General features: G+C 40.5%; 1 protein-coding gene across 1 annotated transcript in view; it reads left to right on the top strand.

The window, feature by feature from the left end:
- The window catches only part of LOC117328412 (E3 ubiquitin-protein ligase rnf213-alpha-like), a 311982-nt gene that overhangs the window by 208456 nt on the left and 89945 nt on the right, over positions 1 to 13581 (top strand). The window contains exons 55-59 of the mRNA XM_033885941.1: positions 197 to 333; positions 996 to 1200; positions 3021 to 3426; positions 3623 to 3764; positions 10095 to 10438. Of these exons, the coding sequence (XP_033741832.1) occupies positions 197 to 333; positions 996 to 1200; positions 3021 to 3426; positions 3623 to 3764; positions 10095 to 10438 (1234 nt within the window). The remainder of the gene's footprint in view (positions 1 to 196; positions 334 to 995; positions 1201 to 3020; positions 3427 to 3622; positions 3765 to 10094; positions 10439 to 13581) is intronic.

Below are 13581 nucleotides of genomic sequence, written 5' to 3'. Positions count from 1 at the left end.
TTGTGGAATGCCTATAGTTTGAAAGTAAAATATGTATGTATGTTTATAGAAATCAATGGTAGGTTTAGTTAATATCCATTGTATAACACATCATGATGCCTCTACATCACACGCCTCACTTTCACTGTGGCCAATTACCAGTAAATTACCCATGCATTTGATGAAAAATTTTAATTAGAAAAACTTTAATGCAAAGGTGACCACCCACTCCAAGTTGATTACAAGTGTAGACCTAGAAGAACTATCACTCAAGCTTGGGATCCCCATAGACAACATGGTGTTACTAAACCTTCAGTCATTTGACACAGAACAACAGTTCTGTAGACAAGTCAAGTAAGTATAGCCTTCAATTCTATAATACACTCTTACCAAAAATATTGAATGTTGATTAAGAGATGATATTGATACAGCTAGCTTTTAAAATAGAAATTTTGAAGTGTCAGTATAGGATGTTTCCATATTAAAGCCAAACCCCCAATATTTACAGATTGCTTCTGTAGATTCCATTCCCCTTTCACTAATTTGTTTTCCAAAATGAGCCAAAATACTCTGTCCAAGATGACTGAAAAAGCACTGACACATTCTGCATGCAGCTTGCCAGTGTTTAGTTAGATAAAACATACGTGTTTATGTGACAGTGTGATGGTACAGAATGTTTTTGTGAGGTACAATGTTCCTTTGTGTTACTGTACAGGGTGTTTTTGTGAGGTACAATGTCCCTTTGTGTTACTGTTCAGGGTGTTTTTGTGAGGTACAATGTCCCTTTGTGTTACTGTTCAGGGTGTTTTTGTGAGGTACAATGTCCCTTTGTGTTACTGTACAGGGTGTTTTTGTGAGGTACAATGTCCCTTTGTGTTACTGTTCAGGGTGTTTTTGTGAGGTACAATGTCCCTTTGTGTTACTGTACAGGGTGTTTTTGTGAGTTACAATGTCCCTTTGTGTTACTGTACAGGGTGTTTTTGTGAGTTACTATGTCCCTTTGTGTTACTATACAGGGTTTGTTTTGAGAGGGAGGAAGATGAGATGCTATTGATAGTCCAAAGTGACTGTGGCGACCAGAATGCCAGCCTCGTGGCCTGTGCCAGGTACTGTATTCAGGATGAGCTCCAACAGCTGGGTTATCGAGTCCAGGCAAACAGACATGCCATCTTTGTCATACAGCTGCCAAGGGTTGCAGGAGGTTGTTTCAATGGATTCCAGGTAAAATGGAAAGAAAAAAAACCAATTTAACAGGCAGTCATGATATACAGGCGCTCATTATATATGGGCAGCCATTAATACAGGCAGTCATTATATACAGACAGCCACTATATACAGACAGCCACTATATACAGACAGCCATTATATACAGACAGCCATTATATACAGACATCCATTATATACAGACATCCATTATATACAGACAGCCATTATGTACAGACAGCTGTTATATACAGACAGCCATTATATACAGGCAGCCATTATATACAGCTGTCATTATATCATATACAGGTGGTCATTATATACAGGCTGCAATTATAAGCAGGCAGCCATTATATACAAACAGCCATTATATACCGGCGGCCATTATATACTGGCAGCCATTATATACAAACAGCCATTATATACAGGCGGTCATTATATACAAACAGCCATTATATACAAACAGCCATTATATACCGGCCGCCATTATCTACTGGCAGCCATTATATACCGGCGGCCATTATATACAGACAGCCATTATATACAGACTGCCATTATATACAGGCAGCCATTATATACAGGCTGCCATTATATACAGACAGCCATTATATACAGGCAGCCATTATATACAGGCTGCCATTATATACAGACAGCCATTATATACAGGCAGCCATTATATACAGACAGCCATTATATACAGGCAGCCATTATATACAGGCAGCCATTATATACAGACAGCCATTATATACAGGCAGCCATTATATACAGGCAGCCATTATATACAGACAGCCATTATATATAGACAGCCATTATATACAGACAGCCATTATATATAGACTGCCATTATATACAAACAGCCATTATATACAGACTGCCATTATATACAGACAGCCATTATATACAGACTGCCATTATAAACAGACAGCCATTATATACAGGCTGCCATTATATGCAAACAGCCATTATATGCAGACTGCCATTATATATAGACAGCCATTATATACAGACAGCCATTATATACAGACTGCCATTATATACAGGCAGCCATTATATATAGACAGCCATTATATACAGACAGCCATTATATACAGGCAGCAATTATACACAGACAGCCATTATATACAGACTGCCATTATATACAGGCAGCCATTATATACAGGCTGCCATTATATACAGACAGCCATTATATACAGGCAGCCATTATATACAGACAGCCATTATATACAGCTGTCATTATATCATATACAGGTGGTCATTATATACAGGCTGCAATTATATACAGGCAGCCATTATATACACGCTGCCATTATATACAGACAGCCATTATATACAGGCAGCTATTATATACAGGCTGCCATTATATACAGGCTGCCATTATATACAGGCAGCCATTATATAGACAGCCATTATATACAGACAGCCATTATATACAGGCAGCCATTATATACAGGCTGCCATTAGATACAGGCAGCCATTATATAGACAGCCATTATATACAGACATCCATGATATACAGACAGCCATTATATGCAGACAGCCATTATAAACAGGCAGCCATTATATAATTTCTCTAAGCTGCTTTAAATTATGAATGCCTTTGAATGGCTTTTAATTGGTTGAAATATGAATATTGTCCAATTTCAGTAACTTTTGTTGAATGTGTAGGTGTATTTGACATACAAACACTGTTACTATTTCACTTGTTACCTTTACAACTGTTGGTGTAATATCGCAGATATATATAATGGTCACTGTGAAATTTGTATGTGGTTATATTTAAAAAATATTTTTCTTGAAATTAAAACATGTGTAAGAGTTTTAGATATATTTGAATGTAGTGTGGGCGTTGGCATTCGCTCCATATTGATGACATTCGACCGGAGGGTGATACGCTAAGGATATCAGAGATGAGAGGGAAATCTGTGGGAACTTTGATACATCATGCAGTTTGGGAAGAAACTGGGCAGGCTACTGAAGTTTCCATGGAAACCAATGTCCCGGAGGATCAAGATGGGCGACAAACAGACATGGATGTGGATGAAGAAGATATCCATCTGGATTTTAACAATATGAATAGAAACCCATCTAACCCAACTCATCATAAACTTCCTGTGGAAAGCCTTGTACTCAGCTGTATTCAGGCTGCATTGGCAATGGTCAAGGACACAAAGATGGACATAGCACGGTCAACAGAAAGGGTCAATCAGCTGTTGGATTTAATTCACTATGGCAAAAGTAATCTAGGTAAAAAAAACATACACAATTCTTTGATTCAGAGCTAATGAGGTACATAATTAACTGCATGGCTGGATTTTCTGATAAAAAAAAATTGATATTACAAAAATGAGAATGAAATGCTCAAAGCATGTTTTATCAATCACCACATTTTTTTGAAATATGTATAAATTGACATTGATTTTTATAAATGATTAACTTCTAGTGTCCAACAACCTTGTGAAGGGCATATGCAAACATCTGGATGTGTTGATGACTGAGAAAGAAGAAGCTGCTGTCAACCCTGGGAACTGGCTGGCAACGGAGGCTGCTAAAGCTGAAGTTATCAATACAGCAGGGACATTCAGGTAACAATTCAGTGTGGTCTTTCTCTTCACCATTAGATAGTGGTTTTCTGGTGACATCACCATTAGATAGTGGTTTTCTGGTGACATCACCGTTAGATAGTGGTTTTCTGTTGACACCACCATTAGATAGTGGTTTTCTTGTGACATCACCATTAGATAGTGGTTTTCTGGTGACATCACCATTAGATAGTGGTTTTCTGGTGACATAACCATTAGATAGTGGTTTTCTGGTGACATCACCATTAGATAGTGGTTTTCTGGTGACATAACCATTAGATAGTGATTTTCTGATGACATCACCTTTAGATAGTGATTTTCTGTTGACACCACCGTTAGATAGTGGTTTTCTGGTGACATCACCGTTAGATAGTGGTTTTCTGGTGACATAACCGTTAGATAGTGATTTTCTGTTGACACCACCGTTAGATAGTGGTTTTCTGGTGACATCACCATTAGATAGTGGTTTTCTGGTGACATCACCGTTATATAGTGGTTTTCTGTTGACATCAACATTAGATAGTGGTTTTCTGTTGACATCACCATTAGATAGTGGTTTTCTGGTGACATAACCATTAGATAGTGATTTTCTGGTGACATCACCATTAGATAATGGTTTTCTGGTGACATCACCATTAGATAGTGATTTTCTGGTGACATCACCTTTAGATAGTAGTTTTCTGGTGACATCACCATTAGATAGTAGTTTTCTGTTGACATCACCATTAGATAGTGGTTTTCTGGTGACATCATCATTAGATAGTGGTTTTTAGCTCACCTGCCCGAAGGGCAAGTGAGCTTATGCCGTGGTGTGTCGTCCGTCGTCCGTCCGGCCGTCTGGCGTCAATTTTTTCATTTAAACAAATTCTTCTCAATAACCAAGAGGCCCAGGAGCTTCATGTTAGGCCTGTAGCATGCTGGGGTGAAGGGCTACAAAGTTTGTTCAAATGAATGACCTTGACCTTCATTCAAGGTCACATGGGTCAAATAGGCTATAATCTTCAAACGACTTCTTCTCAATAACCAAGAGGCCCAGGGACTATATATTGGGCCTGTAGCATGCTGGTGTGAAGGGCTACAAAGTTTGTTCAAATAAATGACCTTAACCTTCATTCAAGGTCACATGGGTCAAATAGGTAATAATCTTCAAACAACTTCTTCTCAATAACCAAGAGGCCCAGGGACTTGCTTTTTGGCCTTAAGCATGCTGGGGTGCAGGGCTACAAAGTTTGTTCAAAGAAATGACCTTGACCTTCATTCAAGGTCACATGGGTCAAATAGGCTATAATCTTCAAACGACTTCTTCTCAATAACCAAGAGGCTCAGGGACTTGATATTTGGCCTGTAGTATGCTGGGGGAAAGGGCTATCAAGTTTGTTGAAATAAATGACCTTGACCTTCATTCAAGGTTACATGGGTCAAATAGGCTATAATCTTCAAACAACTTCTTCTCAATAACCAAGAGGCCCAGGGACTATATATTGGGCTTGTAGCATGCTGGTGTGAAGGGCTACCAAGTTTGTTCAAATAAATGACCTTGACCTTCATTCAAGGTCACATAGGTCAAATAGGTGATAATCTTCTAACGACTTCTTCTCAATAACCAAGAGGCTCAGGGACTTGATATTGGGCCTGTAGCATGCTGGGGGAAAGGGCTATCTGGTTTGTTCAAATAAATGACCTTGGCCTTCATTCAAGGTCACATGGGTCAAATAGGTAATAATCTTCAAATGACTTCTTCTCAATAACCAAGAGGCTCAGGGACTTGATATCTGGCCTGTAGCATGCTGGGGTGCAGGGCTACAAAGTTTGTTCAAATAAATGACCTTGACCTTCATTCAAGGTCACATAGGTCAAATAGGTGATAATCTTCTAACGACTTCTTCTCAATAACCAAGAGGCTCAGGGACTTGATATTGGGCCTGTAGCATGCTGGGGGAAAGGGCTATCTGGTTTGTTGAAATAAATGACCTTGGCCTTCGTTCAAGGTCACATGGGTCAAATATACTGTCATCTTCAAACAACTTCTTCTCAATAACCAAATGGTCCAGGGACTTGATTTTTGGCCTGAAGCATGCTGGGGTGCAGGGCTACAAAGTTTGTTCAAATAAATGACCTTGACCTTCATTCAAGGTCACATGGGTCAAATAGGCTATAATCTTCAAATGACTTCTTCTCAATAACCAAGAGGCTCAGGGACTTGATATCTGGCCTGTAGCATGCTGGGGGAAAGGGCTATCAAGTTTGTTGAAATAAATGACCTTGACATTCATTCAAGGTCACATGGGTCAAATAGGCTATAATCTTCAAACAACTTCTTCTCAATAACCAAGAGGCCCAGGGACTATATATTGGGCCTGTAGCATGCTGGTGTGAAGGGCTACAAAGTTTGTTCAAATAAATGACCTAACCTTCATTCAAGGTCACATGGGTCAAATAGGTAATAATCTTCAAACGACTTCTTCTCAATAACCAAGAGGCCCAGGGACTTGCTTTTTGGCCTGAAGCATGCACGGGTGCAGGGCTACAAAGTTTGTTCAAAGAAATGACCTTGACCTTCATTCAAGGTCACATGGGTCAAATAGGCTATAATCTTCAAACGACTTCTTCTCAATAACCAAGAGGCTCAGGGACTTGATATTTGGCCTGTAGTATGCTGGGGGAAAGGGCTATCAAGTTTGTTGAAATAAATGACCTTGACCTTCATTCAAGGTCACATGGGTCAAATAGGCTATAATCTTCTAAACGACTTCTTCTCAATAACCAAGAGGCCCAGGGACTATATATTGGGCCTGTAGCATGCTGGTGTGAAGGGCTACCAAGTTTGTTCAAATAAATGACCTTGACCTTCATTCAAGGTCACATGGGTCAAATAAGCTATAATCTTCAAACGACTTCTTCTCAATAACCAAGAGGCCCAGGGACTTGATATTGGGCCTGTAGCATGCTGGGGTGAAGGGCTACCAAGTTTGTTCAAATAAATGACATTGACCTTCATTCAAGGTCACATAGGTCAAATAGGTGATAATCTTCAAAAGACTTCTTCTCAATAACCAAGTGGTCCAGGGACTTGATTTTTGGCCTGAAGCATGCTGGGGTGCAGGGCTACAAAGTTTGTTCAAATAAATGACCTTGACCTTCATTCAAGGTCACATGGGTCAAATAGGCTATAATCTTCAAATGACTTCTTCTCAATAACCAAGAGGCTCAGGGACTTGATATCTGGCCTGTAGCATGCTGGGGGAAAGGGCTATCAAGTTTGTTGAAATAAATGACCTTGACCTTCATTCAAGGTCACATGGGTCAAATAGGCTATAATCTTCAAACAACTTCTCAATAACCAAGAGGCCCAGGGACTATATATATTGGGCCTGTAGCATGCTGGTGTGAAGGGCTACAAAGTTTGTTCAAATAAATGACCTTAACCTTCATTCAAGGTCACATGGGTCAAATAGGTAATAATCTTCAAACGACTTCTCAATAACCAAGAGGCCCAGGGACTTGATATTGGGCCTGTAGCATGCTGGGGTGGAGGGCTACCAAGTTTGTTCAAATAAATGACCTTGGCCTTCATTCAAGGTCACATGGGTCAAATAGGTAATAATCTTCAAAAGACTTCTTCTCAATAACCAAGTGGTCCAGGGACTTGATTTTTGGCCTGAAGCATGCTGGGGTGCAGGGCTACAAAGTTTGTTCAAATAAATGACCTTGACCTTCATTCAAGGTCACATGGGTCAAATAGGCTATAATCTTCAAATGACTTCTTCTCAATAACCAAGAGGCTCAGGGACTTGATATCTGGCCTGTAGCATGCTGGGGGAAAGGGCTATCAAGTTTGTTGAAATAAATGACCTTGACCTTCATTCAAGGTCACATGGGTCAAATAGGCTATAATCTTCAAACAACTTCTCAATAACCAAGAGGCCCAGGGACTATATATATTGGGCCTGTAGCATGCTGGTGTGAAGGGCTACAAAGTTTGTTCAAATAAATGACCTTAACCTTCATTCAAGGTCACATGGGTCAAATAGGTAATAATCTTCAAACGACTTCTCAATAACCAAGAGGCCAAGGGACTTGCTTTTTGGCCTGAAGCATGCTGGGGTGCAGGGCTACAAAGTTTGTTCAAAGAAATGACCTTGACCTTCATTCAAGGTCACATGGGTCAAATAGGCTATAATCTTCAAACGACTTCTTCTCAATAACCAAGAGGCTCAGGGACTTGATATTTGGCCTGTAGTATGCTGGGGGAAAGGGCTATCAAGTTTGTTGAAATAAATGACCTTGACCTTCATTCAAGGTCACATGGGTCAAATAGGCTATAATCTTCAATAGGATGATATTTGGCCAATAGGAGGCTTGAATGAAGGACTAGAAAACATATTGACATGAATAAACCTAGCTTACTCTGATATTTGAATAAAGTTATCAGCATAGTATGTGTAGAAATGACCTCAATCAACTGCAAATTTGCTGTAGAGCCAGGTGAGTGATACAGGCCCATTGGGCTTCTTGTCTGGTGACATAACCATTAGATAGTGATTTTCTGGTGACATCACCATTAGATCATGGTTTTCTGGTGACATCACCATTAGATAATGGTTTTCTGGTGACATCACCATTACATAGTGGTTTTCTGGTGACATCATCATTAGATAGTGGTTTTCTGTTGACATCACCATTAGATAGTGGTTTTCTGGTGACTTCACCATTAGATAATGGTTTTCTGGTGACATCACCATTAGATAGTGGTTTTCTGGTGACATCATCATTAGATAGTGGTTTTCTGTTGACATCACCATTAGGTTGTGATTTTCTGTTGACACCACTGTTAGATAATGGTTTTCTGGTGACGTCACCATTAGATACTGGTTTTCTGGTGACATCACCATTAGATAGTGGTTTTCTGTTGACACCACCGTTAGATAGTGGTTTTCTGGTGACATCACCACAAGATAGTGGTTTTCTGTTGACATCACCATAAGATAGTGGTTTTCTGGTGACATCACCGTTAGATAGTGGTTTTCTGGTGACATCACTTTTAGATAGTGGTTTTTTGGTGACATCACCATTAGATAGTGGTTTTCTGGTGACATCACCATTAGATAGTGGTTTTCTGTTGACACCACTGTTCGATAGTGGTTTTCTGATGACATCACCGTTAGATAGTGGTTTTCTGGTGACATCACCGTTAGATAGTGGTTTTCTGTTGACATCACCATAAGATAGTGGTTTTCTGTTGACATCACCATTAGATAGTGGTTTTCTGTTGACATCACCATTAGATAATGGTTTTCTGTTGACTTTATCATTGTTAAGTGGTTTTCTGGTGACATCATCAATATAAAGTAGTTTTTGTGTCGCCTGGAAAAATGACCTTTTAGGTATGACCTTGTTGGCATTGGCATTGTCCACAATGGTTTCCATGCGATAACTTAAGTTCCCTTTGGCCAATCAAACTCAAACTTCATTCTGTGCTTTCTTTCTAAAAGTGCTTGCTTGGGATTGCTTTTTATGTTTGAAGATCAAAGGTCAAAGGCACTGGTACTATAAATAGAAAGGCTCAAGTGTTCCTTAGCCAATCAGACTCAAACTTCATACAGTGCTTCCTTACCAAAAGTGTGTGCTTAGTTTGCTTTTCAGGTTCAAATGTCAAAGGTCTTTCTTACTATAAATAGAAAGTCTACACAATGGTTTCCGTGCGATAACCTCAGTTGCCAGGGGCAAATCAAACTCGAACTTCATATAGTGCTTCCTTACCAAAAGTGCTTACTTAGGATAGCTTTTCATGTTCAAAGGTCAAAGGTCAATGTCACTGTTACTATTAATAAAAATTGGTAACCAAGCAATAACTCGAGTTCCCTTGGACCAGTCAAACTCAAACTTTGTATAGTGCTTCCTTATCAAAATATTTTGCTTAGGATTGCTTTTCAGGTTTGAATGTCAAAGGTCAAGGTCACTGTTACTCCAGATAGAAAATGTGTTTCCAAGTTTTCCTTAGCTAATCAGACTCAAACTTCGTTCATTGCTTCCTTACCAAAAGTGCTTGCTTAGTTTGCTTTTCAGGTTCAAAGGTCAAGGTCAGTGTTGCTATGAATAGAAAATAGGTTTGCATGCAATAACTTTAGATCCCTTGTGCCAATCAAAAGCAAACTTGATGCATTGCTTTCTTACAGGAAGTGCTTCCTTGTTTTAAAATTCATCGCCTTACTTGGTGTGCAGGAGACACATCCACTTCCCTGGAATGCTTGTCTTGTAGTTTTAACTATACTAAACTTTTGTCTTAACATAGTTTACTGATAATTTATTTTTGCAAGTTCTCTTTTTTCATAGGCGGGCATGGATCCAGTGTTTGGAGACTAAAGTGACCCCGATACTGACTGGGATCATTGCATTCATAGATACAAACAGGAATTTGGAGAGTTTGTACTGGGCCACAGATGGGGACTGGGTTCAGCAACTGTGGCTGGGAACCATCAACTGTACCAAGGCTACAGGTCTACAATACTCTCAGCTGGTGTCACCTGGTCATTCCCATCAGGAACTTCCTGAGGTGATGGTCAGACACACAGGGACAGATGGTCACCTGTTCACTGCCCAGATGCCGTTCTCATGGATCTTCTACAGGCTGATAGAGGATTTACTGAATACCACAATGATTAATACACCTGACACAGGTAATGATTCTTATTAATAGTCTAAAATTTACAACTTGATTGCTATTCTACATGGTCTTCACTAAAGGTTCTCACACACTGTGATTACTAGTTAAGAAGGAAACAAAACCAGAAATATGTACCCATAAACCATGATGTATTTAAGCGAGGAGAAGGCTTTGAAAGTTGTAAAATGTATCCTTTTTGTCATTTTCAAGGCAATGAAAATATGTTTAAACCAAATGTGTGGCCAGTCTGCCATAAGATTTCTCCCCTCTATCCTGACTAACCTTGAGGTATAACCACAGTAGTGTCCTGTCCAGTCAGTCAATGAGTAGTGTCCTGTCCAGTCAGCCAATGAGTAGTGTCCTGTCCAGTCAGTCAATGAGTAGTGTCCTGTCCAGTCAGCCAATGAGTAGTGTCATATCCAGTCAGTCAATGAGTAGTGTCCTATCCAGTCAGTCAATGAGTAGTGTCCTGTCCAGTCAGTCAATGAGTAGTGTCCTGTCCAGTCAGTCAATGAGTAGTGTCCTGTCCAGTCAGCCAATGAGTAGTGTCCTGTCCAGTCAGTCAATGAGTAGTGTCCTGTCCAGTCAGTCAATGAGTAGTGTCCTGTCCAGTCAGTCAATGAGTAGTGTCCTGTCCAGTCAGCCAATGAGTAGTGTCCTATCCAGTCAGCCAATGAGTAGTGTCCTGTCCAGTCAGTCAATGAGTAGTGTCCTGTCCAGTCAGCCAATGAGTAGTGTCCTGTCCAGTCAGCCAATGAGTAGTGTCCTGTCCAGTCAGTCAATGAGTAGTGTCCTATCCAGTCAGTCAATGAGTAGTGTCCTATCCAGTCAGTCAATTAGTAGTGTCCTATCCAGTCACCCAATGAGTAGTGTCCTATCAAGTCAACCAATGAGTAGTGTCATATCCAGTCAGTCAATTAGTAGTGTCCTATCCAGTCAGTCAATGAGTAGTGTCCTATCCAGTCAGCCAATGAGTAGGGGCCTATCCAGTCAGCCAATGAGAAGTGTCCTATCCAGTCAGCCAATGAGTAGTGTCCTATCCAGTCAGTCAATTAGTAGTGTCCTATCCAGTCACCCAATGAGTAGTGTCCTGTCCAGTCAGCCAATGAGTAGTGTCTTTTCCAGTCAGCCAATGAGAAGTGTCCTATCCAGTCAGCCAATGAGTAGTGTCCTATCCAGTCAGTCAATGATAAGTGTCCTATCCAGTCAGTCAATGAGTAGTGTCCTATCCAGTCAGCCAATGAGTAGGGGCCTATCCAGTCAGCCAATGAGAAGTGTCCTATCCAGTCAGCCAATGAGTAGTGTCCTATCCAGTCAGTCAATTAGTAGTGTCCTATCCAGTCAGCCAATGAGTAGTGTCCTATCCAGTCAGTCAATGAGAAGTGTCTTATCCAGTCAGCCAATGAGTAGTGTCCTATCCAGTCTGCCAATGAGTAGTGTCCTATCCAGTCAGTCAATTAGTAGTGTCCTATCAAGTCAACCAATGAGTAGTGTCATATCCAGTCAGTCAATGAGTAGTGTCATATCCAGTCAGTCAATAAGTAGTGTCCTATCCAGTCAGTCAATGAGTAGTGTCATATCCAGTCAGTCAATGAGTAGTGTATTATCCAGTCTGTCAATGAGTAGTGTCATATCCAGTCAGTCAATGAGTAGTGTCCTATCCAGTCAGTCAATGAGTAGTGTCCTGTCCAGTCAGTCAATGAGTAGTGTCTTATCCAGTCAGTCAATGAGTAGTGTCCTATCCAGTCAGTCAATGAGTAGTGTCATATCCAGTCAGTCAATGAGTAGTGTCATATCCAGTCAGTCAATGAGTAGTGTCTTATCCAGTCAGTCAATGAGTAGTGTCCTATCCAGTCAGTCAATGAGTAGTGTCATATCCAGTCAGTCAATGAGTAGTGTCATATCCAGTCAGTCAATGAGTAGTGTCCTATCCAGTCAGTCAATGAGTAGTGTCTTATCCAGTCAGTCAATGAGTAGTGTCCTATCCAGTCAGTCAATGAGTAGTGTCATATCCAGTCAGTCAATGAGTAGTGTCATATCCAGTCAGTCAATGAGTAGTGTCTTATCCAGTCAGCCAATGAGTAGTGTCTTATCCAGTCAGCCAATGAGTAGTGTCCTATCCAGTCAGTCAATTAGTAGTGTCCTATCCAGTCAGCCAATGAGTAGTGTCCTATCCAGTCAGTCAATGAGAAGTGTCTTATCCAGTCAGCCAATGAGTAGTGTCCTATCCAGTCTGCCAATGAGTAGTGTCCTATCCAGTCAGTCAATTAGTAGTGTCCTATCAAGTCAACCAATGAGTAGTGTCATATCCAGTCAGTCAATGAGTAGTGTCATATCCAGTCAGTCAATGAGTAGTGTCCTATCCAGTCAGTCAATGAGTAGTGTCATATCCAGTCAGTCAATGAGTAGTGTATTATCCAGTCTGTCAATGAGTAGTGTCATATCCAGTCAGTCAATGATTAGTGTCTTATCCAGTCAGTCAATGAGTAGTGTCCTATCCAGTCAGTCAATGAGTAGTGTCATATCCAGTCAGTCAATGAGTAGTGTCCTATCCAGTCAGTCAATGAGTAGTGTCCTGTCCAGTCAGTCAATGAGTAGTGTCTTATCCAGTCAGTCAATGAGTAGTGTCCTATCCAGTCAGTCAATGAGTAGTGTCATATCCAGTCAGTCAATGAGTAGTGTCATATCCAGTCAGTCAATGAGTAGTGTCTTATCCAGTCAGTCAATGAGTAGTGTCCTATCCAGTCAGTCAATGAGTAGTGTCATATCCAGTCAGTCAATGAGTAGTGTCATATCCAGTCAGTCAATGAGTAGTGTCCTATCCAGTCAGTCAATGAGTAGTGTCTTATCCAGGCAGTCAATGAGTAGTGTCCTATCCAGTCAGTCAATGAGTAGTGTCATATCCAGTCAGTCAATGAGTAGTGTCATATCCAGTCAGTCAATGAGTAGTGTCTTATCCAGTCAGCCAATGAGTAGTGTCTTATCCAGTCAGTCAATGAGTAGTGTCCTATCCAGTCAGTCAATGAGTAGTGTCCTATCCAGTCTGCCAATGAGTAGTGTCATATCCAGTCAGTCAATGAGTAGTGTCTTATCCAGTCAGCCAGTGAGAAGTGTCCTATCCAGTCAGCCAATGATTAGTGTCTTATCCAGTCAGTC

Source organism: Pecten maximus, chromosome 5 (genome assembly GCF_902652985.1).
Source record: "Pecten maximus chromosome 5, xPecMax1.1, whole genome shotgun sequence".
Lineage (NCBI taxonomy): Eukaryota > Metazoa > Mollusca > Bivalvia > Pectinida > Pectinidae > Pecten > Pecten maximus.
The sequence above is the reverse complement of the archived record's forward strand: the minus strand, read 5'-3'. Positions and strand labels throughout refer to the sequence as shown.